The sequence below is a fragment of the Pseudochaenichthys georgianus genome, chromosome 8 (assembly GCF_902827115.2).
Source record: "Pseudochaenichthys georgianus chromosome 8, fPseGeo1.2, whole genome shotgun sequence".
Lineage (NCBI taxonomy): Eukaryota > Metazoa > Chordata > Actinopteri > Perciformes > Channichthyidae > Pseudochaenichthys > Pseudochaenichthys georgianus.
In genome coordinates this window covers 14,596,594-14,622,615 of record NC_047510.2, presented here as the reverse complement: position 1 = coordinate 14,622,615, position 26,022 = coordinate 14,596,594, and the positions used below count along the sequence as shown (strand labels likewise).

The 26,022-nt window shown below is 40.6% G+C and overlaps 4 protein-coding genes across 6 annotated transcripts; 1 reads left to right on the top strand and 3 right to left on the bottom strand.

Annotated features, from left to right (window-relative positions):
- cnp (2',3'-cyclic nucleotide 3' phosphodiesterase) lies at window positions 1-5,026 on the bottom strand. Its single transcript, XM_034088947.2, has 4 exons — window positions 4,919-5,026; window positions 1,809-3,536; window positions 1,584-1,711; window positions 1-1,352 (listed from the first exon to the last, which is right to left on the bottom strand). Exons 2-4 carry the CDS (start codon window positions 3,496-3,498, stop codon window positions 903-905), a joined length of 2,268 nt encoding a protein of 755 aa, XP_033944838.1. The 5' UTR covers window positions 3,499-3,536; window positions 4,919-5,026; the 3' UTR covers window positions 1-902.
- Window positions 5,027-6,310: 1,284 nt separating this feature from the next.
- odad4 (outer dynein arm docking complex subunit 4) lies at window positions 6,311-12,500 on the bottom strand. Of its 2 annotated transcripts, none has more exons than XM_034088429.1 (11): window positions 12,145-12,500; window positions 8,806-8,937; window positions 8,508-8,661; window positions 8,336-8,397; window positions 8,031-8,181; window positions 7,661-7,882; window positions 7,367-7,574; window positions 7,195-7,281; window positions 6,839-7,035; window positions 6,567-6,667; window positions 6,311-6,471 (listed from the first exon to the last, which is right to left on the bottom strand). In XM_034088429.1, exons 1-11 carry the CDS (start codon window positions 12,268-12,270, stop codon window positions 6,436-6,438), a joined length of 1,476 nt encoding a protein of 491 aa, XP_033944320.1. In that variant the 5' UTR covers window positions 12,271-12,500; the 3' UTR covers window positions 6,311-6,435. The 2 variants fall into 2 exon arrangements, with proteins under 2 accessions (XP_033944320.1, XP_071060098.1); XM_071203997.1 differs by lacking the exon at window positions 12,145-12,500 and adding an exon at window positions 10,345-10,612.
- Window positions 12,501-12,728: 228 nt separating this feature from the next.
- On the bottom strand, window positions 12,729-19,870 carry dnajc7 (DnaJ (Hsp40) homolog, subfamily C, member 7). 2 transcript variants are annotated; one of them, XM_034088427.1, is made up of 14 exons: window positions 19,767-19,870; window positions 18,472-18,560; window positions 18,217-18,341; window positions 16,775-16,888; window positions 16,433-16,507; window positions 16,230-16,348; window positions 15,826-15,979; window positions 15,531-15,695; window positions 14,924-15,015; window positions 14,691-14,764; window positions 14,428-14,574; window positions 14,172-14,324; window positions 13,934-14,008; window positions 12,729-13,859 (listed from the first exon to the last, which is right to left on the bottom strand). In XM_034088427.1, the coding sequence occupies exons 1-14, from the start codon at window positions 19,838-19,840 to the stop codon at window positions 13,822-13,824; spliced, it is 1,494 nt and encodes a 497-aa protein (XP_033944318.1). In that variant the 5' UTR covers window positions 19,841-19,870; the 3' UTR covers window positions 12,729-13,821. The 2 variants fall into 2 exon arrangements, with proteins under 2 accessions (XP_033944318.1, XP_033944319.1); XM_034088428.1 differs by having other exon boundaries at window positions 13,934-14,005.
- nkiras2 (NFKB inhibitor interacting Ras-like 2) lies at window positions 19,852-24,396 on the top strand. The gene is made up of 4 exons (XM_034088430.2): window positions 19,852-19,936; window positions 20,355-20,471; window positions 21,202-21,443; window positions 21,606-24,396. Exons 2-4 carry the CDS (start codon window positions 20,378-20,380, stop codon window positions 21,846-21,848), a joined length of 579 nt encoding a protein of 192 aa, XP_033944321.1. The 5' UTR covers window positions 19,852-19,936; window positions 20,355-20,377; the 3' UTR covers window positions 21,849-24,396.
- Window positions 24,397-26,022: the final 1,626 nt, after the last annotated feature.

The window sequence follows — 26,022 nt, the reverse complement described above, 5'->3', positions numbered from 1 at the left end:
TTGGAGCAAAGCATGTTCTTTTTTATTAAGTGTACAAAACAAGTGCAAAAATAGTGATTCGTAAGAGCTACACAAAGTAGGAACTGTCCTTCAAAAATTAGTCACAAAGGATACAAATTGAAATGCAATACATGGAAGTGCTGTTCAAAGACAATAAAACAGATCAATGATGCAGCCTTGAACAGTAGAAAAGATTGCAAAATATGAACCTGGATTCACAGCATTTGACAAGAACTAAGTGCAAGCTGTTAAAACAAACACAATTCATCAGCATTCTCCCTTTAAACTATGCAAAGATTTTACAAGGAAGGACCTCAATTAATGACATACATTTTAATACACTTAATCAATTAGCTAACTTTGGCCCATATGCCGTTGTAACAATTATTTCTTAGGCAACACACACACGACCCGAAATGACAGCTAATCTTTTTCACTTACAACTAAGCCAAAAGGAAGCGACAAAGGTTCTTTTAGAAAGGCAGACAGTTGCTACTATGCCATTACTGGGATGCATGCAATGAAAGTACCTAATTTTTAACATCTGAATACTGAGAGACAAGACATGTACCGAGGAGGAAATCTAACTTGTTGATAACTGTGGACCTGTAGGGGGATGCTATACTACATTAGTCTAAAACTGCAGCTACCTCCTCATCAAATAGCCAGGAAATGCAACAGATCTGTGAAACAAGATACCGAAAAACGTTGACAACAAGCCAGTATGTATTAAAGGCATCTTAGGTTGTGGTGCAAATCAACAGTAAAAAGGCACACAGCTTGTGGATTTAGGGTGGCTATAACTGAAACCCTAAACACTGCACAAACACACAAACCTTGCACAGAGTAAGCCTAACCGTAATTCACCAGTCATCCCGGCCACACATCCCCTTGTTTGCCATTTACAGTATGGTGCACTTTTGCTTCTTCTTCTTCTCTGGTTCTTTTTTGGGCGGCTCTACCTCCTTGCGCCCGTAGAAGCTGGAGAAGCAGGCCGGGGTGCAGATCGGCTCCCTGAGGGTGAGCAGCCACCTTCCTTCGCCGTAATAGGTCAGCGAGCCAAGCTCCATCTCCTCGATGGGCTCCCCCTGCTGGCCCTCCTGCTGCAGGGTCAGGATCTCGAGCAGATCCAGACCCGTTTGAACTGGCTCAACATGCTCAGCACATCCCAGGGTGATGTGTGCACGGCTTCCCCGCGGCAGGGAGGTGGACCCTGCCTCCTCTTCGGGATCAGCTGGCCACAGCAGAAGCTGCTCCTCGGTGAGGGACACTCTGGCACCAACAGTGCGAGGAGTCACAAAGAGGGCACTCAGGGACAACTCGAATGCAGAACCGTAGAATTCTTTGACCGCCTGAAGAGCAGAGGAAAGAATAGGATGAGAAAACTCTTTCAAATGAGCACTAACAATTCACGAAATAATTCTTCATTGTAAAATATCTCTTTATAAGTCAGTTGTTCACTTACAATAATATTTGCACACATCATTCAAACACATTAAGCCATCAAATTGATATTTATCTGGTAACTTACTGCAAATAAAATAAATACACGTATTAAGCAAGTATAAAATGGCAGATCTTACTGTGTTCTCGGCATATTGTTTGGCACCAGGAGCTTTTCCGTAGTCACAGAATTTCGTAGTGCAATGGAGGGTTCCTTTGGCCTGAAAGTATTGTTCCAAATCCACCTCCTTCTCAGCTTTCCCAGTGACTGTAAACACAAGACGATATTGGTTGCATTTTAGTCATGCCAAACATATTAAAGACGTAATAGTTTGCAATAAATTAACAACATAAGATACACTCACAGTCACTCAAGTGTTTCTTGAAGGCCTCCAATGTGTCCAGCGTTTTCAGGAAGTCCATTGATGTGCATCGGACCTTGTCCTGGACGGAGGAGAGAAGAAACCAGCCAAAGAAGAGAGGAAGGGACATTTCCTCTAGTGGACCCCTCATAGTTTCCAGTTGGGCCTCCTCCAGTCCACGCCTGGTCTTCTTAGTTAGCTGAGCTGGATCTCGGCTCCACTCAGTAAGTGGCTCCAAAAAGACAGTAACAAGGTGGTGTTGCTCGGCAAGTTCCCCCATGCGAGCCAGCCGATCCTGGGTGTGGTTGGTGTCGTCCACCACTATCAGCACAGAGGAGGTGGTTCCTGCAGTGCAGCAGGCCACCACAGCCTCATCCAGAGCCTTGTACCCATCCACAGAGGATTCTGGATTCTCTGGCTTTATACCATGGTCATCAGCAGTGATAAGAGTGCAGTGGTCTTTGTAGGCGTCGGCTATGGCACGTGCCAGGAAGCTTTTACCACTTCCTGGAAGGCCTCTGAGGACGACAAGTGTACGAGAGGTTCGCATGGAGTCTTTGGTTTTCTGTCGTTCCAGGAGGGCAAAGGACAGGGAGCCAGATGCAGGGACTGCATCCTCTTCCTTCTGAACCTCAGCATCGTTCTTCTCAGATGTTTCAGCTGCTGCTTCAGCTCCTTTCAGAGTATCAGACTCCACTGATTTTTCTGGTTCAACTTCCTTCTCGGCCTCTGAAGGTTTCACAGATGCAACTTCAGCTGATGCCTCGTCTTTCAATGGAACCACGTCTGTTTGCTTTTCTGAGGAAACTTCTGCTACCAACACAGTCTCAGCTGATTTTTCTTCTTCCACAACCTTTGTAGGCTCTGCTGCCTCAGCCAATGGCACGGCGTCTGTTGGCTTCTCTGAGGCAACCTCTGCCACCAACACAGTCTCCGCCACTTTCTCTCCTGCCACCAACACAGTCTCCGCCACTTTCTCTCCTGCCACCAACACAGTCTCCGCCACTTTCTCTCCTGCCACCAACACAGTCTCCGCCACTTCCTTTGTAGGCTCAATTAGGACATCTTTTTCCACAACCCTCTCTTCTGGAACTTCTTCTTCCCCACTAGTTGATGTCATCTGCAATTCTGTCTCAGTTCCCACTTGTTCTGACATTTCCTCCTCTTTGCTAGGAGACTGCTTATCTACTCCCGGCAGCAGCGCAGTTGGTTCAGGCAATGTTTGCTCTTGTGGAACTGATTCCGCCAATTTCTCTGGCTCTGGTTTAGGGGCACTCTCGGCCAGAGGTGTTTGCACTGGCACAGGTTTTGGGTCATTCTCTGGCAAGAGCTGGATGTTTTCTGGTTCTGCGTGGAGAGCTGCATGTGGGTCAGAGATCTTTTCAGATGACTCATCTCGTTCAACCACCAAACTAGCCTCAGACTCCATTTCAGATTTTTCTGTGGGCAAGTTGTCCCCCATTTTAGTTTTTTCGTCAGACAGCACGACATTTTCTGTCACAATCAACTCTTCTGTCAAGTTTTTGACTTCTTTATCATGGCCATTCACCGCCAGCTGCTCGGTCTCTTCCTCAACAGCTGGGGGGACTTCTGGAGTCTCCAGCTTTGACACATTCCCTTTTTCCATGTCAGTGTCCTCTTGCTGTGGACTTTCTGATGCATTTAAAACCTCAACACTCTTTCCAGTGTCCATGTCTAGCCTACAGTCAGACTTAACACAGAACCATGTACCTTAAATATAAAATTAGAGAAGAGAGAAATTATATATTTAGATCAATTTGGAAACCATTTTTAAATAGACACAAGCTTCAGAAACTTTGGCCCTGTGGTACAGCATAATTCTAAATTAAAGCTGACTGAAATTGGTTTAACTGGAATAAAAAAAAAGGGAATATGCTTTTATACTTTCACTTCCGACTGCATTGTGTACCCTTCTAGAGGCTAAAATAAAATAGTTTCATACGGACTGTGGTTTTTATGTCTCAAACAGGAAGTTACCCAATATCAATGATTTGAGAAAGAGACGGGAGTTAAAAGGAGGTGGATTTTATATAGTGGATTATGGATTTTTATAGTGGATTATATTTTTACAATATAATAAAGGTTTTAGACATTTTCAATGGGCAAGACGTGGACACATTTGGGTTCAGTAGAGGTGTTATACCCTTGGGCATACAGTAGGAGTGGTGGGCAACATTTAGGCACCATAGCTCAATCAAATTATAATTAAAATGCCTTAAAAACACAAAGACAGTGTTATAGACACACAAGCATGCCTGCAAAAACACTATACCTTACCATTGCTAAATTACCTCCGCAATAACCTTTACAGTAAATAGACAAAGGGCACATAAAAAACGGGATAATGCTGAAAAATGATGACTTCATTGTATTGTGACCTCCACCGTGTACCAAGTTATTTTACATTTTAGTGAAATATTTGGTAATAAAGGCTGGATTAAACATAGGCCTACGTGTGAAACCACATTGTGTCATGAGACAGAAGGGAAAGCTCTCACAGCAACCCAATGTGTCAACAAAGACAAACATTTAACAGTATTTTTCCAGGTAGGGAATACACGAAAAGCGAAAGTAAACTGAAGTAAAAGGGAAAATAAGGACACTTTCACATGTATTAAACGTTATCTCTTTCGATATGAAAAGGAGGGTACAGTATCAGTAAATGTCGCATCGAGGCATTATGGTAGCAAGTTTAGATTAAATACAAAATGTAATTAAGAATATTGCTTTATGAAATAAGTTTCGAAGACGGGGTCCAAGTGAGCTCAAATATTGTTTTGATTTGTTTTACACAGAGAAAACCCAAAACCTTGCATTTTTACTAACTGCACAATGTGGGCAGGCAGGGAGTGGCGTGCACCTAGCACGCTAGACAAAAACAATTTAGCCTGGCAGTCAGTAATGCTGGCTATATCATCACCAGCTACAGCGCCACGTCCTAACATCATGTCTTTCTGGCGTTTACAAATCACTGTATGTTATTGGAACAACTTTTTGCAGGCAGTCTATGCAATTATTAAGTAACTATTACATGAAGGACGAGCAGTAGCACTCTGTATGAAAGGCTTTTGTTTGCTGAAATGCCAGCTTACCGGTAAGGCTGCAGTGGAGCTGTCGGTTGCCGCTGACCACGCGTTTCTCTCAGGATACAATGACAAGGCAAACCCTGGCACACACATGCACCCGCTTCGCTCTTCAAGAGGAAAACGGAAATTCCCGGTAACGCGCAACTGGGCGTGGTCACGGGCACGCCCCTGAGGACCGGAAGGACGCCACTGGAGAAGATTTAAAATATGAAAAAAGAAATAATAATATGAAGTGTAACAAATCCTTTACTTTTGTTGTTGTTATCAGTTCTCGTATTTTGTGTGTGCCTGTAAGCTAATACAACAATATGCAAAAAAAATATTGATACAGCTTTGTAGTATTTCTCCAAATTCATTTAACTATTTTCATTTACATATATTTAAAATCTTTTTTGTATAGTTTGAAAATGCATAAATAATATGAAGTGTAAACAAATCCTTTAGTTTTGTTGTTGTTATCAGTTCTCTCGTATTTTGTGTGTGCCTTACGTAGTCTGTAAGCTAATAAAAAATATATGCAAAAGATATATTGACACAGCTATGTAACACATACATGAAGTGACAAAGTTCACATGAAAAATGGTTGTGGAAATGTTTACTTAGGGCTACTTGCACAATTTTCAGGCTCAGAACTATATCTTAATAAATACAAAATTAAATATACTTGACGTTACCAAACCCTTTGAAATTAAACTGTTAACCACTTTGTTTCACATTCGTAAAAAAGAACTATATATATATATATATATAGAAAAAGTAAGCTATTATCAAAAGCAGGAAATGACCATTAATTGCTATTTTACTGTCTCAGAACCATACATGAACAATACACATATACTGAGTGTAAGTGTAAGCCCTGCAGGAAGCAGTCATCTGTATGCTAATACAGTAGCTCCGTGCTTGCCTGGAGACAGCTGCAGAGGTGACAACAAGAGGAAGTTCCCTGCAGCAAGTAGAGCTCTGTATGGGGAACTTATAAGTTATCAAGAGCAAACAAGGTTTATGGATGGCAGGTAACGGTGTGCATGTAAAAACGTGTGATAAGATCCCTCTGTATTTTGTATATGGAGATAACTGAAAATAAGGATGTAGGCCAGATATTGAGCTTCACAACAATTCCCCATATACATATCTTTTACTTCAGAGAACCGTATGCACAATCACTACTCTATGGCGTTGTGAGCTCAATGTTAGCTGAAATAAGTGATAGAATTACAGTACAACCGTGAGATCCAGGATCTGGTTAAAGTGTGTCACCTTTAAGAAGTTATTACACAAATCAAACTGGGTCTTGCTTATAAATGATTGTGTCTTAAAACAGTTCTATTGAAAAAATATGTTTCTAAGGCGACCATCAAAATGCATTCATGCATTTTAAGAAGTAAAAATTATAATATCTCAGTTGCCAGTTTCCTTTTATTGGTATCTTTTTATTCTACAATTTTCCATTTTATTATATGTTTTTTCTGTATGCCTTCTGCTTAATTAACACTCAAGCACCACATATCTTGCGATGGTCATCCTCACTGTGGAAGGTGTTGCTTGGCTTCATCAAGGGCCTGAAAACAGAATGACAAATGTCAGCAATACAAATATTTCCTTAAATGGAATTACAAAATATGGCGAAGACAAGCATAAACAACAAAGAGGAAACCTTCTGAATGACATTCTTGGCAGAGTCATCTTCTTGCAATCTGGCCTGGGTCAAAGCTCTCTCAAAGTGAAAGACACCAGATCCAAAGTTTCCAAGTTTCACTGAGAGAAACAAGGGAATTAATTTATCAGATGGATCATTGATTGACAACAGCCCCCTGACACTAATTACATATCAATTGAAATATTGAGTAATAAGATAACATGTCACAGTTTCTCAAATTATAAATATTAGACATATCGAATAGTATTAAATAAAAAACAGATAATTACATTCTGCTTGTGCCACCAAAACATGGCCATTCATCTGCCATTTCTCATCAGCAATTTCATCGGCAGCAGCCACTGAGCGGACGCCATAGGCTCGGGCTTCTTCGTGGCGATTGAGCTCCAGGTAACACCTGCCGATCTCATGAAACAACCAGGTCTTCTCCAAACCACCACAGACCAAGGGAACCTTAATCTCCCAGCTGAATTTGAAACAGACACAGAAAATAAAATGAAACTAATGTTCATCAAAAGATACAATAATCGATATACTAATCTTCAGTCATGCATGTTGAGAGGTGTGATTACAAGATAAAGGTAAAAAAACATGCTTTGCAAAGGACAGCTGCAGTTTAGCTTACAACTCGATGGCTTGTGCGAACTGTCCAATTTGGGCGTAAACCCGCCCAATGTTGTCCAGAGCCCTGGACATTGCATCTGGGAGTTTGCTGTTGACACAAAAACATTATTAGAAATGTGATGTTTTGCTGTCAAATATATTCACTTATGTTGTGTCCAACTGTACATTCTCACCACTGCTTAGCCAACTCCAAGTCTTTTTGATGATGCTCCAAAGCTTTGTCCATGTCTCCCAGGTCGATCAAGGCATTCCCAATACAACTGTGCAGGCTGCCAATAACCTCTTTCTTATTAGGCACCTCTTTCTCGGACCAGCCCTGCACTACCTTCATGACTTCTTCTGCCTTCATCAGGCTACCTTCTGCATTTCCTGATGTCAACTCTACGACAACCAACATACAGAAAGCCATTTTTTGCAGACTTAAAGAAACACCAAGGGCGACAAAATCAGCCAGAAGCCTGCCTTACCTGCATCAATGCCATCCAGGCTCTTCAGAAGAAACTGAACCGTCTCAGAGGGTGCGCTGTGCCCTTTAGTACAATTGTTTTGCTTGACCTTGCGCTCCTTTTTGTGTGCACCAATAGGTCTCTCCTGGTTCCAAAACTCAGTGCAGGAGTCAAGGTATGTGAGGCAGCCCTGAATGACGTCCTGAAGTCGCTCCCCACTTTTTGTCTTGCCTTTTACCAGATCTGCAGATCATTGTGCAACACTTTTAGATATTAGTCTTAAAGAAGTGAAAATAAACAATTGAATTTTGGTCATTTTCAATATCTGTGCTGCCAGCAAATGAAATACGCACAGAAACAAAATCACAGCAGTAAGCAAATCCCCCAGTACCTTCATCTTTGAGCAGGGTTTCTAGATACTTCTTATCACTGTAAAACTCTCCAAGCAGTTGTTTGGTTGTCTTCTCACTTTTGGGCGTCTTCTTTGTCTGCAGTTTTTTCTCCGTGGTCAGATTCAGAATAGCAGCTATTGGTTGGGCCCTCTTTACCCATTATGAAAGAAAACAGTATTGTGCATTAGGGTTGAACTTTGCATACCAATATATGTTCAGTCTAGGAAATGTGGACACGTATACTTACCTTCACCTTTCCTGTTAAATACTGGGTTATACAAAGGGGAATACAAAAAAGACTTACCTCCTCATCTTTTTGTAAAAATGATAGGTCCCCTTTTATCTCCAGTTTTACAGAGAAAGAGCCTAGAAGATGCCAGATAAGAACGAATGTTTTTAGGTGTGAGGAGGATTGTTTGAAGATGTGTTTTGTTTGAGGTTATTTTACAGTTTTGTGTTATTTTCAAATTACTTACTTGCAACAGAGTTTTCTATGGCCTCCTGTGCTTTCTGGATACCCAGTCTGAACTCCTGTATTTGTGGACGTAGCTTTTGTCCTCTGTGGTAAAACACCAGCCCAAATTCAAATTCCCCCATGTAGTACAAGGCCTCTGCTTTCTGGTACAATCCCTAAAAAAAGTCAGAGTAAAATAAACGCGTATTAGATTCACTTTTCATAACTGATTTCATATTTACACTGGGTGTAGGGTTGTTGGCTCTCTGTAAATAGAAGACAACTTTAACAGGCATTACAATTTCTGTCACCTAGGTTACCTCAAAAAATGACTTGTCTTCTTTGAGTGAAGCCTCTGCATCCTTCAAAGCGTTCTCAGATTGCCCCATCTTCAGGTAACATTTGGATCGGCCAACGTAGCATGTCTTATCATCAGGCTTTAATGTCAGTGCCTAGAACAATACAAACAAATAGTCATTACATAATGCTCTCAGGAAAAAATACAAGTGTATTTTCCATATGCATGACATTACTCTGTTAACTGTTACAATTATTCAATAAATAAACGAAAGGCGTATTTATACCTACAGTATGTTTCCTATACATTGCTGCTTTTGTCAGGACAATGAAACATAACAATTCAATGAGAACATATGGTTTGGACAAACTCCAATCAGATCACATGGTGTCTTCTCACATAATCTAATCTACAATAAGAAATAACAGGAGCCCATTGGTTTATCAGAATCAGAATACTTTTATTAGTCCCACAGAGGAGAAATTGTTACAGCAGAAAAGAGCCAAAGACAGCTTAATGTTACCTAAGAAGCATGCAGAAAGCAAGCGTCTGACTTCAAGTTACCTTAATGTTACTTTTTTGCCTTTGAGTACACTTGTCTTGCCATAGTTGTAGAGTGGTTTGAGTCGGATATAGAAGCATATGCCTTTCTTTTCCATTGCTCCATTGGGTTACTCCCAACACACATATTTGCTTTGTGTACAGGTTACAGAAACACTTACCTTGTATATCAAAAGAATATTTATATTGTTGGTCAATGGTGCTTTTTATATATACCCGTTTTCCACCACACAAACTTGTGTACCTTAAAGCAGGGGTTCCAAACCTTTATTGTGCCAAGGACCGGCAGATACATTAAAACAAAATCGCTGACCGGTTGTCAATTTTAACAGATTTTAATATTTACTCACCACCAGCAGCAACAGAGGATAATTGTATGTAACAGCCTGAATAAATACTAGAACAATATGCATCCAAAACATATTAACAACGTTTAAAAAAGAACCGGTGTCGTTTTTTGGTTTTTCGGAAAAACAAAAAACCGACGTTATTCAGTTTTTAAACCAAAACGGGAAAACAGATAAATCAACGTTTTGGTTTTGTTTGTATGATTTACGGATAATCCAGTGATGGGAAAACCCTACCCCTCCGTTTGCGCGTTCACGCGGAGGGTCCGCCATATTGAGGGCTGTTCCAAAGCAACGAGTGTGGGGGGGAGTGGGCTATCAAGCCCTCAAACAGGAGTCTGCAGCGGTGCTGACTTGAGACCATGGATGTATAATAAGAACTGATAAATTGCGATGTTAACAACCTCATGATAACCTCATATGTTTTTAATTTAGAATCATACCTGTGTTTAGTCTATAGAAGGTAAATGTGTACATTTTATTATAAAGTTGTGTATATTTACAGACCGTTGCAAAAACTAAGAAGCTTATAAACATCAGGTTTAAAACTAAAAGAGCTTTGAAACACAATGAAAGATGTTTGGAGTTTTATTTGAGTTATTCATTTAAACTTTTTGTCTAAGAGATGCTGATTTGAAACCGTTGTTACATACAGTTACGGCATTTCCTGTTTCTGCCGGAGAGGGGAGGCCGTCCCAAAGCTTGCTGCTGTATTTACTCCCTCCATCTGACAGGAGGGAGCCTCGTTGAGCTGCGAGTGTGGCTACAGACGGAGTTCACTCCATCACAGAGCGGTAGGGTCGAGGGAGTGGTTTGGGATTGGGCCGAAGAAGAAGAGGAAGCCGACTCCGAGCTGTCCGACTTCAGGCGAGCTTTTTGAGACCTCCCCCGGCTGCGATCGGCTATTCTCGTCTACTTTCGAGGCGAGCCGCAACGCGTCTCCAACAAGCCTATTATGATAGTGACGTTCGTTCCGGTGCACGTCCGACAGCATTTAGCACTACATCGATTCGAGATTAAGATTAAACTAATTTATTTTGGGAACACCCGCATATAGGCTACCTATGGAGTTAGCCAGATGTGTGTAAATTACTGTTCATGGTCATTTGAAAACAAATGCCGGTGTCGGACAGACGCTGAGCTGAGCAGAGCAGAGCAGAGCAGAGCAGAGCAGAGCAGAGCAGAGCAGAGCAGAGCAGAGCGCAGAGCACACACACACACACACACACACACACACACACACACACACACACACACACACACACACACACACACACACACACACACACACACACACACACACACACACACACACACACACACACACACACACACACACACACACACACACACACACACACACACACACACACACACACACACACACACACACGCACACACACACACACACACACACACACACACACACACACACACACACACACACACACACACACACACACACACACACACACACACACACACACACACACACACACGGCGCGCTGGTGCTGCACTCCTGATGCTGCAGCCATTTCATGAAGTGAAGGAGGTTTTCCTTCTATAAAACAGCTGCGGGGAGGCAGCAGATACCGTGAGGGTCCCGGACATGAATTCAAAGATCAAGGCAGACTGGTTTACTCTCTTGTTTTGCCAATCCGGTGCTTAAACAAAGGCAAGGCAAGTTTATTTATATAGCACTTTTCAACACAAGGCAATTCAAAGTGCTTTACAAAAAACTGAAAGACAGAAAATGGCATTTAAAATCAGTCATTAAAAAGAAAAGCTAATAAAATAAACGTATAGCTCTACCCCCCTGGCCGACATGTCCTTTGAAGTCCGAGTTTGAAATATATCTCAAATAATGTATGCACTGCCATTTCCCCACATCAGTCTGCAATTAAACGGTTGTCTCCTGTACGCTCCTCTTCACTTGGCGCACCGGTAACTTTCTCGTGCGCACAAGAGGCTGAGCCGCCAAATCATAAAAGCCATTTTCAACGGTTATCTGGTGAAAGATTAACTAGGCTACTGGATGAAATAATATGACTGGTAGGCTATAGGTGCGAACATTAAACACTTTTTGAAAAAAATATTATGATAAAATATTTTTATATATTTATAATTCTGCAAATATTACGATAAACTCACAGCTATTTCGCGGCCCGGCAGTAACACCTCCGCGGACCGGGGGAACCCCTGCCTTAAAGCACTTATATTTCTTACCCTTTTTATATCTGAATGACTGTGTTGTTGGTGTGCTTTTCTATTTTCTGTGTAATGTTGTTGAGTACTTTAAGTCTATTTTAAATATGCATTGATATAATTAACGTATTTTAATTTTAAAATGTTCTGTAGTTATCACCATACCATGATAAACTTGAGTGTTGTTGTAGGCTACTCACCCTGCATAGGTAGCTAACGTTACTTAGCTAGTAACTAACGTTACTTACCGTTGTATAGCTTTGTATCGCCTTTTTGTACTCCCCTTTAGTGTACATCCAATCTCCATCAGCCATTAAAGTAGAGAATACGCCTTTTGGTTTTTGTCCATCTTGATCTAGGCCTGCGTCTGACATTTTTAGGCAAACTGTTGTGTAAAAACTCCTGCAGACATTAACTTTAGCGTGTGTTTAACTCATAAGCGTTTCCGGTCAACTGGTATCCTAGCAACAACAATAACAAACCGAGAGTGGGAAACAGTGCCATCTTCTTCACGACCTACGTATTACACATACATCTTTATGACATGTAAACAATTCTATTTTTATCAACTTTGTTGTTAATAATCTTTTCAAATACTAATAACAATTTTCTAGGCGCAAATACTCAATATTTATAGATTATCTCAAGTTTGAATTGTTATGCAACTCAAAGAAAGAAAAACAGTTTAGAGGAAACCCAGAGGAGGCCAACTTTATTGCCTGGTACTTTTTTAAGGATAAAGAGGATGGTTTCACCATAAGGGCAACAACAATGAGTAAAGATGAGGTCGCTTTTCTTTTCTTCATTAAGTGCACCAATAAAACAACAACACTCATCAGGAAGTAACTGAACTTTACCAGGTATACACCATTGCACACTGCCTGACTTTCTTAGACAATAGCAAACACATAGGTTATTTTCTTATGGTCATATGTTGAATTGAGTAACATTTGATAACTTGCTTCACAGTCAATGAACACATGGAGTATAATCGCAGCATAATATTATGTGTAGGCCAAGCAAAAACAATTACCTTCCTGTATTTGTGTCAAAGGGTTGATCATAAACTCTTGCAAACCTTTAAGAGAAAAGTGTCCTCATCTTACACCAATGGTTCTGTTAGACAGCAAATGTACAATAGATATACAAATTAAAAAAAAAGAATCACAAATAAACACTTTACATTCCAGTAAAATGTACAATTCAGCAATCTGTGAATGGCAACATCAAACATAAAACTTGTGGCAACGAAGGGAGGGGGCCACCGCTGTCTCTGCTGCCATCTCTCTAATGTACTTCAGCTGTATTGCGAGTGGAGCTCTAGACACCAGCTGTGAATTTAAAACTAAACGCTGAAGAGCTTCTATTGGCTTATGACAAGAAGGCAGTTTTTAGTGCAAATTTGTAGCAGCCAACTGTCTGCCTCTACAGAGACAGTCTAAGTGATTTGCTTCAGAAATCATTAAACAAGTTATTACTGTCATGCAGAGTGCCGCCTCAGCAGTAAGGTGAGCTGGATAAAAGCTGGCTTAGTTGCATCTCCAAAGTTTCCTAAGGATGTCACTTCCTGTATGGATCCCTAAAAGCTCTGATATGATAGCTGCACAATCTCTGCTATCAGCAAGTATTTGGACCATTGTTGGCAGCCATTGCTATCTTTAAAGTGTGTTTCATTCTGAAAAGAATAAAAAACTATTTAAAAGCAGTAATGCTATCAACTCATCCTGTGCACTTGGTCTCGTTGCAATACGGCCTGTACATTGCTTGTTGCATGTGGTCATTGGGTTGCATTCATTCAGTCAATGGCATAGACAGGGAACTGACTTGCAATTAGCCAGTCATTAAATACGCATGGTGGGTCGGGGGTTGATATTGTTGAAAAGTCCTGATGTCGTAACTCTTTAGGTAGACAAATCCTCCTCCGATTAACCAAACTGGAAGAAGAAATTTCCCGGACCAGATGCTGAAAGATAAAACAGATAAGTCAATATCTGATATCAAATGTAAATGGTTAAAAGATTAAAAAACTCAACTCACATTTCTGACTTTCGAAACTAAAACCTCCTGGGCCTCCAAAGAATGCCTTGAAAATGTTGTTGGCATCAAAGTCTGCTGGAGACAAAAAGGAATAATTAACATAATCGCAGAGAACTTTCACGCCATATTCTCACCATGGAGACTGCTTTTTAATAATAATAAAAAGGCGGGTTATTAGCTCAGACGTTCCCTTTATTCTGTTCACCCTTCCACACCCCAAGAATCGCCCAGAACTGACCTCCCATGTTCATGCCTTCATCCTCCAGATCCTGACCACTGTCATAGCGTGTCTTCTTCTTTTGGTCTGACAGCACGCTGAAGGCCTCGCCCACCTCCTTGAACTTCTTCTCCTCTTCCTTCTGCAACTCAGGACTAGCTCCGCTGTGACGGTCTGATGGGAAGGAGAAGTGAAATAAACATAGACCGAGCAGTATACGCTGAATTGCACAATGATTGCTTTGTTTTTACAGGAACTTCTCTGTTCAGTTAGGCACCTGGGTGATGTAAAAGTGCCCGTTTGCGGTATGCTTTCTTGATTTCCTCCTCTGTGGCGTTCTTATTCACTCCAAGCACTTTGTAGTAATCTTTCCGCTTGCTTTTCTTCAACTCCAGTTGGGCCTGTTTCAGGAAGTGCTTATGTTCTAGAGGATAACATAAAAAGACAGGACATGTTAACAAAAAACAATAAGCAGAAAGAGGAGATATTTGTAATGCTGAAACTGAGTCAGCTGTCAAATAAGAGGGGTTGGATTCTCACCTTTTGTCTTCTCTGTCTGGTAAACCTTCTCATAGTCTCGCACTGCCTCTTCATACTGCTCTGTGTCCATGAAGCTGCAGCACAGAGAGCACACATGTGAAATAGTTTCTCAGTCCAGTTTGAACAATACAATAGGAGAAGTGCAGATAGTGATAATGTCCTCCGTTTGAAGAGAAAGTACGACAACACATAATCTCTCCATTAACAACCAAGTTAGAAAAACTGGGACATACCACTGTGCTCTCCGTAAATAGGCCTTGATGTAGGTCTCATCCAGTTTAATGGCCCTTGTGCAGTCTTCAATGGCCTGTTCTAGTTTATTTAGCTTTAAAGAAAAAGAGGGAAGTGTGATAATGCAAGAGAGGGGCAGAGAGAGAAATAACGATGGCCTACTATTCTCTTCATGTGACAGAAGAACGTATAATATGGTGACAATAACAATGCCTGTGCTTACATATGAATAACTATATTAGGGTGTGTGTGTTATACACAAAGTATAACTTGTTTACTTAAATATCAATTATTGCCTGATCAAACTTCTATTATCAAGACTAATTCATTGGATGCAGTTCTGTAATTGTTGTAAGGTTGATAATGTTTCTTTGCTTACCTTTATCCCTCTTGTCAGTCTCATATGCAATATTTACAAATCTAATGACTCATTTGCAATTACAAGTATCCTAGCTACAATACCCCCTTAGCAACACATGTGTTTGCAGTGGCGTTAGGCAAATAGACACAGAGTATGTGTGAGAGTAAGATGACCTGTACAGTTGTTGGACACACAAAACACCTTGTCCGATGTAAATGAGGAGCATCTCTCCTGTGCATGTTCCTCACCTTCGATCCAACGGTGGCCCTGTTACAGAACAGCTTGGCATTAGTCTTGATGTTGTTGGGATCTATTGTGAGGGCCTGAGTGTAAAGCTCACAGGCTGCCTCAAAGTTCCCCTCCTTGAAGGCCTTGTTCCCCTCCTCCTTCTTGGCTTTTAGTGCTTTTGCATTCTGGAAAGAGAAGACATAGGACAACCTTAAACGCTACTCTGGGCCACAGTAACATCAATTTCAATAGGACTTAATTAGATGAGAGGGAATTCACGATTTATTTGTAATATGTTTGATTAATAATACTTACTCTGCATGCGAGCCGAGCCTTGTCGTGGTCAGGTGCCATGCGCAGGGCTTGAACAAAGAACTGGACAGCCTTTTCAATGCAGTCCTCGTAGTACAGACAGAGGCCTCGCACGTACAGAGCATCAGCGTTAGTGGAGTCCATTCGGAGTATATCACTAAACAGGAACAAAAAAACATTATTTATGGTGAAAAAAAAGCACAAATACAAAAATGACACCAAAGGAGAAATAACAAAAAACATAGCATTTTGTGTCATCATGTTTAAAGGGTGAGTTCACATCTGAAAACAGCATTAATATATGCTCCCCCGCAGCGACTGATAGTAAAATGTCCTCCATAATGGGAGCAGGGCCCAAGCGAAAACTGTTCATTTGTACCTTTTAATTGTGAGAATGACTGCTTTACCTGGCCACAGATTGAGCTTCAGGGTAGCGTCCCAGCAGTGCTAAGCACTCTGCCTTCAGTATCTTAAACCTGTGACAGGCTGCAGCTGACTCCAAGGCACGGTCCATGCAAAACACAACCTGGACACAATCACATATTGTGTTACTGGTGACATACCAACCACACAACTGGGATCATTAGATTGTAACTAATGTGTAGCTTACCATCCTGAAGTCTCTCTTCTCAAATCCAATCTCTGCCATTCTCTCATATTCAAGGATGGACTCTGCATTCTTGACCTGTAAGGAATTTGTGGTAGTCAGATAAAGAATTAAAAGACCTGCAGTAGATGTATTGCTAAACAGCTGGCCTCTCTTCTGTGTCTAAAACTGTCCTCATGGTTGTCTCATTGAGGATTAACACCATCTCTAGTTTATCTTGTCTTAAACTGCTAAGTATCAGCCTGTTTCCACTTTATTCGCACTAGCTTGGCCAAAGCTCGTCTGAGAGTGGGAAATCATGTCCAAGTTGTCAGTTCACACTCTGTCAAACTGAGTCAGTCTCACCTCCTGCTGAGCCGGGCCGTTGTCAGGCTCCAGCTCCAGAACTCTCTGGAAACAGCGGTTGGCAGCCATTGCATTGCCAAGCGTCAGGTGGCACTTGCCCTCTCGCAGGTGGCCCTGTGGGTAAAAGATTTACAGTTTACAAACTAAGCTGATAACTTTACTCAGTTCCCTGGTTCAAAGAAGTAATATTAAACCATGACTAGCTTTATCTTAAACCTTTGTAATGTAACACATTGTTATTGTCAGTTTTGGATAAGAGCAGAAAATAACCTCTTTGGCCAACATAGGTATATGATAATGACAAATGTTGTTCAGCAAGAGAATCACTGGAAGAAAAAAGCTTATGTTGGGCTATAAACAAACCACAGGAGCAGGTTTCCAACGTGATGACCCCTAACGTCCCTGACAACCTCTGTAGACACATTAAGTAATTTGTTAGCAACAACACTTTTAAGACAGGTTTAAAATGATTTAAAAAATTATTTTAAGAATCTTGAAATGGTAAAATCTCTAAAGCATATCTTAACCACATACTTTAATTCAGGCATGCAGTATTACATAGGGGTGTGGTTTTATAACAAATGTATTTAGGAGCCACATCGCACAATAAACAACAATTTAAAGATGAAAATAAATCCCAATCTTTACACAGAATATTACTGCTATTTCAAAAAGCGGTGATGTCCCTTTTCTATGCATTGTCTACAGCATTTAGGACAAATGTTAGAAATCACTTGGCAAGAAATGAGTAAAGATGCTGAGTAACTGTGTATGTAAGCAAAACAAAAATGACACTTGAAAATAGTTGCTTTTTGCAAGCGGAGTCATTTTTCCTAGAGATGTCCCGATCCGATCACGTGATTTTCAAAAAATCGGGGATCGGGATTTTTTTTTTTTCATTTAATGTTACAAAACAAAAATGACCATGTTCACGTCTTAAAGTCATCCTGAGGACTTAGTTTTGGTTTAAAATTACACAACATCATGTATGTGTTGCTTTCTTTGGGCTTGTTTTCATAGACCTGGTTGCTTATTTCTCTGAAATCTGGCAACAGAGTGGGCGCAGTGTCTAATAGTAGCAGTAAGCTAACGAGAGGCTACGTTCAGCTGGTGACTCGGGACAGAGAAAATGTCAGGAGTTTGGAAGTATTATAAAATTGAAAGCGAACAACCAACACTTTCAGAGACTTTTAAAGGAAAGAGAAACTGCCCCAGAACAGTGAAAAGGCCAACACAATAACAGCCAAGATAGCTGAATTCATCGCGTTGGATGACCAGCCGTTATCTGTTACCTTTTTTTTCTCTTAATGCATTGCATAAAGATCGGATCGGGAAAAATCGGTATCGGCAGATTGTCAAAATCAAATGATCGGAATCGGATCGGGAGCAAAAAAAGGTGATCGGGACATCCCTAATTTTTCCTTTAATATAATGTAACCCACCTTCATGAAGTCGTCATCTAGTCGTACTGCTTGCTGGGAATCCTCTAAAGCCTCTCTGTACCGACACAACATCATTAGCGTGGCTGCCCGGTTTCCATAGTAACTTGCATTCTTTGGACACATGTCTGTATAACAAACAAGTTAGTGACATCCTATCAAGGACAGACAGAATTCAAACTTTTATTTCTTATTGAAACAGGAAAATCGGAACAACCCCATCGACTAACAGGAAGAAAGTCCCATTGTTTGAATTACCTATGGCCTTGGTGTAATAATTGAATGCTTCTGCGTAATCCTTCTTGATATAAAAGGCATTGCCTTGCTCCTTGAAGACCTCTGCATCCCTGTGTTAAAGTGGACAGAAAGACAGCAACTAAAGCAATTAAAAGAAACCTGTGTGGAACATTGGAAAGAAAAAACTAAATGTAGATTTTAAAGTGATCTGGCCCTAAAAGAGATAATGATGTTATAGAATCTCTCTAATGTCAGAGATTGAAGGCAGACAAGACAGATCCCAAACCAGTATAGGCTCAGTGACCAGACATATTTAAAAAGGAAGACACAAAAAATCCTGGCAACCAAAAGAGTACAATTGAATATGTAGTTTCTGTTTGACAGGAGATACTAAGACAGAAATGTACTTCATTGTACATTGGCAAACGATTGATAAAATAAGGACCGGCTTTACTTTAACAAGGTACACTTTAAGACAGCTTCATGGCCTTAACATTTTTTTAATTACTCACATGAGAAAGTGACATGTGACATGTCTTGCTGATAATATTTATAGTGTAAATAATTGATATCTCTATGTTGTGTTAATTAACACATCACTGATCACTGTCATTTGTGTAGTGTCCACATGGACATAATATCCTTAATATCTTGATGCTTTGGCAACATTGTTCTTCAACTTTCCATGGCAAAAAAGCTCCTTGAATTCAAAAGTGTAGTCATCACCTTAATAAGCATGTGTAAAGAGAGCGTATCCAGGATTGTGACTGACAGTGTGCATTAGAGAGCTTGCTGGAAAGTTAGCTAAACATAGAAAGAGCCTAACAAGCAGGCAGGGCACAAATTACTACACGTAGTCTATTTTGTGAAGCTGACAAGGAGCAAAGCCAGCAACATCTGACACCATGCTGTGGGCCACCGCCGTTACTTGTTTTGGAAGTCTTGTCATGTTTTACCTCACGACCACACAGTGAGAGGAGAGGTCATTGACTAGTTATTCTGGAAGTTTCCTACTGGTAATACTGCAAAAGAGTACAATATTTCAATCTTGGTGAACCTTGAGACAAATGCATGGATAGGAAAATGTGCCTGGCGGTAAAGCAGAAATTTAGCACAGGAGCTAGCTAAAAGAGGAGGACAGCCAAGCTAAACGAGACCCCGCATTCAGCGCTACAGCAGTGGCGCGCTAGTTAGCTTACATAGTGCGAAATGCGAAGATAATTCATGCTGGAAGGGCATCTTATCACACATGTCAGTAAGACGCTTCGATAAATGTGTTTTTCTGCTGCTGACAACACGGCTACAATTTGTGTTACCTTTCTAATTCTTCGTCACTCAGCAGATCCATATCAGGGTCCATGTTCACTTCATCACAGCTCTCCTTCGCCATTTTGCCGTCAATGGGGAGGGGCGGGGCCACTTACTGCAGTCGTTACGTACAGTGTAAACAGGAAGTAGTCCGTTAGGAAAGAAGAGCAGTTTGCTTGTAAGTAAAACATAAAACCAATTTTTATACATATCTCCTTGCATGTAGCCAACACCCGTGTGTATGTATTTTTGATGACACGACATTGATTTGAGTTAGTCAGTTTCACGTTACATTACCTTGGTATATAAAATACTGTTCCTGGATTTCACCGAAAGCTAATGCTATGCTAATGTTTCAGTTCATACACTGTAAACACGTCAGCATACTCAGCTTGCTAGCGTTACTGTAATAATATTAGCTTGACTAATGTTATATTTGGTCATCTTTATCTGCTCTTAGTCAGTAGATGATTATAACACCATCATATGTTAGCAATGTTGCTACCCAAAACGCATGCTTTTTGTATGCACTAACACCGTAACGCTTATAAAGTATTTTGACAGTTTTCCTCCTGTGTGTCTTCTCCGAAACACAGATATTCCGACTTGAGAGTAAGCCATGGGAAAAAGCTGCAAGGTGGTTGTTTGTGGCCAGGCTGCAGTGGGTAAAACGGCTGTACTGGAACAACTGCTGTATGCCAACCATGTTGCAGGTATTCCTTTTGAATGATAACAATGTACTTTTGATGTATTCGTTCAAACGAACCCTATTGACACGCCTCTGATGCACTATATTGATAGCAATTCGTATTCCTCCTATACTGGTACTTTTAGGATTAAGTTATCCAACATGCATTTAGTAATCATTAGGAAACAGACATTAAACATATATTATTTGAATTGCAGTACAAAGTCATGAAGCGTAATCCAGAGAGCATATTCATTTTTTGCAGGTAGATATCTTCAAAGTTTCAGAAATTCAGCACCAGCCCTAAAACTTACATTATTTTTTGGAAATGTTAAATCTTTTTTATTGTTACTACTGCAACACCAATGATATGCTTTCAGTTTCAAAAGTTCTCTTTGGGAAAAAACTAATTTGCTAAAATTATTAACATGATCTGCCAAATTAGATTTCTGTTTACTTTATATTTGTTTGCATGTTTTGAAAATGGATTATTTCTGATTGGCACACACTTTACCATCACTGACATGATTGTTGCCAAATTAGAATCCTGTTTACTAAAAATGACTAAGTAAGTAACCCCATCCCCCAGTTACTCTTCTGCGTAATGTCGAACCGATTACATGCATATGTTTTATATATGTAATGCTACTTGTTTTAAATAAGAACGTTTAAAAGTGCTCACTTATGTTTTAATTATGTCTTACTTTTCTCGCAGTATTACACCATGTTTACCTGTATTTGTTATGCATGCTTAGGTTCAGAGCCCATGGAGACCCTGGAGGACATCTACATCGGCTCTATAGAAACTGATCGTGGCACAAGAGAGCAGGTGCGATTCTATGACACCCGCGGACTCAGGGATGGGATGGAGTTTCCTCGACATTACTACACTTTTGCAGATGGCTTTGTACTGGTCTACAGCATTGACAGTAAAGAGTCCTTTAAGCGGATGGAGGCCCTCAAGAAGGACATTGACCGTCACAGAGACAAGAAAGAGGTAAAGACTGAACACAGTTGAATGTTATTTACTCCTGATTCTCTTAAAGTCCCAATAGATAAGCTGCCATAGCTGTTTTCATGCTAGTATTGAGACGAAATGCACTGATGTCGACAGTAGATTACATTGACATGGGACTAACCTGTTGACCCTGATCCACAGGTGACCATTGTTGTGCTGGGTAACAAGCTGGACAAGCAGGATGAGAGGAGAGTGGACTCTAACATGGTTCAGAACTGGGCAAAAAATGAGAAGGTGCGTCTGTGGGAGGTGTCGGTGGTGGAACGCCGAACCCTGATCGAACCCTTCGTCTACCTGGCCAGCAAAATGACCCAGCCTCAGAGCAAGTCCACTTTCCCACTCAGTCGCAATAAGAACAAGGGCAGTGGTTCCACAGACAGCTGAGTTATCAGACACTGTTGTCACGTTAAAGAGAAGGGAACAAGGGAGAAGAAATAGGTTAAAGGGATCTTAGCTTGGCTGAAAAACTGTTTTGATAATATGAAGGATAATTAGATTAGGAGACTGAGATGACCAAAAGGCAGGGTGATTGTATAAATATTTATATAGCAGTGTGAGCACTGTTGGTATCTTGGTGAAACACTTTTATCATAAATTTGAAAAAACCGCTGATCTTTTATCAGCTAAGAATTTTATGAAAGCAAATTGCTTTTGTTTTTCAATCCTCTTTTACTTGGTATATGGTCAAACTATTCATCCACATTCTTTACAATAACAGCTGTTGACATCAGGATTCATGTTTTGGACCCACACTATTTAGTTCCTAAACTACTGACAATCAACATGTCATTTATACTTAACCAGTCAAGCTCAGAGAATCATGGTACCCACTGTATAGATACCGTATGATCGAGCACACATGTACACTGGCTACTACACAGATGTAATCAAAAAGGCAGCAGTTATCTAATTTTACCTACTTATTGAATCACACAAATGCTGAATTTCACATGTTGTAAACGATTTAAAGGTGATTGATTATTGATACATGATTGATGTACAGTAACTGTGCTGTTTGTTGATCTGGAGATTTGTTACACTATATTTGTTATTTGCTGAAATTCACTGTTGGATGCAGTTGATTGAATGTTTGACATTCCTCACCACATATTGCCTTCTCTACAGGCTTTAGAAATGTAAATATCATGATAGACATTGTTTGGATGAAAGGTAGTTTCTGCAGGCTCAGGTGCTATTTCTTTTTCTGTTTGTGACACATGAAAGACATGGCCATTCTACACTGAACAAAAATATAAACGCAACACTTTTGTTTTTACTCCCATTTTTCATGAGATGAACTCAATGATCTAAAACATTTTTGATACACAAAATAACCATTTCTCTCATATTGTTCACAAATCTGAAAACATCTGTGATAGTGAGCACTTCTCCTTTGCCGAGATAATCCATCCCACCTCACAGGTGTGTCATATCAAGATGCTGATTAGACAGCATGATTATTGCACAGGTGTGCCTTAGAATGGCCACAATAAAAGGCCACTCTGAAACGTGCAGTTTTGCTTTATTGGGGGGGTCCGAAAACCAGTCAGTATCTGGTGTGAGGGGTAGGGTAATGTTGTGAATCGAGTGGCCTGTGTTCGTCGTCCATTACATACGCCTGCCCATACCATAACCCCACCACCACCATGGGCCACTCGATTCACAACATTACCGTAACCCTAGCCCTCACACCAGATACTGACTGGTTTTCGGACCCCCCCAGACCGCCCCAATAAAGCAAAACTGCACGTTTCAGAGTGGCCTTTTATTGTGGCCAGCCTAAGGCACACCTGTGCAATAATCATGCTGATCCTGAGGCCCATTGTTGTGCCATTCATCCACGAACATCACCTCATGTTGCAGCATGATAATGCACGGCCCCATGTTGCAAGGATCTGTACACAATTCCTGGAGGCTGGAAACATCCCAGTTCTTACATGGCCAGCATACTCACCGGACATGTCACCCATTGAGCATGTTTGGGATGCTCTGGATCGGCGTATACGACAGCGTGTTCCAGTTCCTGCCAATATTCAGCAACTTCGCACAGCCATTGAAGAGGAGTGGACCAACATTCCACAGGCCACAATCAACAACCTGATCAACTCTATGCGAAGGAGATGTGTTTCACTGCTTGAGGCAAATGGTGGTCACAACAGATACTGACTGGTTTTCGGACCCCCCCAGACCCCCCCAATAAAGCAAAACTGCACGTTTCAGAGTGGCCTTTTATTGTGGCCAGCCTAAGGCACACCTGTGCAATAATCATGCTGTCTAATCAGCATCTTGATATGCCACACCTGTGAGGTGGGATGGATTATCTCGGCAAAGGAGAAGTGCTCACTATCACAGATGTTTTCAGATCTATGAACAATATTTGAGAGAAATGGTTATTTTGTGTATTTAGAAAATGTTTTAGATCTTTGAGTTCATCTCATGAAAAATGGGAGCAAAAACAAAAGTGTTGCGTTTATATTTTTGTTCAGTGTATAAAGTGAAACTTCCTAGCATAAATAACATGACTCATCATATAATCCGTCAGTTACTGCTAGTATATGTTTATCTAAGGTGTAGAATACAACTCCGATTCATTAGTAGACCAGAGAACTGTTAGTTCGGGTGCAACATGAGTCAAAGAATGAGCAGCTTTTATTGTTTGTATGACTAAAAAGAGGAAATATGTTAACGTAGTATTTGTTTCATGTTGTTTGTGCCTCAGGTCATTAACACTATGTATCAAACTTGCAACTTTTTTTGTGATTCAAGCTTTTGTGTGTGTTCACTTGATATTTGTTTGCATGCTTTTGTAAACAATATAAATATTTTGTTCTGGGCTGCACCAGAATCTGTGGTTGTATTTAGACACAGCACGACTGTTTTATTACAAAAGCCCTTTCGTCAGAGTTGTGACATTAAAATGTGGTTATTAGTAGTATTTTTCTTTTTTATGTTCCGCAGAAACGACTTACCGTCTCAAGTTAAGTGAGAGTAAAACTCATGTCCACAAATAAACCCAATCCCAGTCAATTACTTTTAGTATAGTTCATTAGGGCCCGAACAACAACAGTCAGAGTGGAGGGCCTATCCATCAGGTATTTCTTATTATTTTTCCTAAAAGTAAATTGCTATTTTGAAGGCCTTAACATTTATAGATTTTAGATCTGGTAAAAAATGTGATTTATATATCACATTTTGTACCAGATCTAAAATCTGTCCCATTCATTGGTGCTTGCAGCTTTAATTTATGTTGTAGTATTTTTCATAGCCAGTAGATGTCTCTGATCTTCCAGTAAAACATTTTATATCTACTCAGAAGGGCTTATTAATGATCTTTTAAAGGTAATAAATATCCATGTGTATACAATGGATTCATTGTAGGATCTCTGCATTACACTGTATCTAATCTGCAGTTACAACAATCTTTAATGTATGCCTGAAGGTCAGACGATGTCAACGATTTTCAGGCAAAGGAAATGCTCTTGGAGTTCCACACGGGCATATCGACTGGATAGGTTAATGCAAGATAATGACAAAACCTCAAGTGGAACATTTATGAAATGATGGTACACTCACCTGAGTTTCCCCCGAGGGTGTTATCATTTACCATCTCATTTCAATCATGTTCTTTTTAATGACTAGACTAGAGCCAGTGCGCAGCAGTTACTTCACTCAACAGGCTTTAGTTATTGTAACACACATGTGGACTATGTCAGACTCAGTACACACTTGTGGTCATTTTATGTCCCCAAGTTCTAACAGCAAGGAAGAGAAGTTGTCAATACGTTTCAAAGCCTTTCTGTGTAAGGACTTAACATATGTACTGACCCACATAAAGAGAAAAAGATCCACAACACAAAACATGGAACCCTGCGAGTGTGCCAGAGTGGGAATCGATTTGTCACATGCCTGTGTGATTTATGAACCTTCTTCTTCCTTCAGACTACACTAACCACACAAGAGAAATGCACACTTGCTTGCCTCAGTCAGAGCAACGCAACAAGGCGTTGCCCTTACCAGTAATACCCTTTTACTGTTGCATGACTGTGTGTTTTATGACAGCTGAGTATCCTGCTCCCCCAGGGGAAATAGATAACATGTTATCCCTCACTTGTTTCAGTTTCTTTTTTAGAAGATAAACTAGACTTAATCTTCCTGGAAGATGTTGCATTGACCCTTGTTTCACTGTCCCCATCACGACGAGGCACCAGATTAACAAAACAATTCCACACAGGAGTGAACACATACGGTCCAAATGGCAGTGCCACCATTATTCTCTGTGCTATCCAGCTTTTTATTCTGTGGGCTGGAAATACCAGCAGCTCTGGAGCCATTAGTTATGTCAAATGTTAGTCGTCATGCTGGCTGCCCACGAGCCTCTGAGACAGGTCATTTGTCCTAGGATCACAGGGGGATTTCATGTGGGATAAGTCAGAATGTGCAATAATTGGATCTTAGTTATTGCTCATAGTTTGTGCTGTGATATGATGAAAGAGTTTGACACCTCTGACATTATCCATGGGGACATGTTGACACAATTTCTCTCACCAGTCAATAAAAA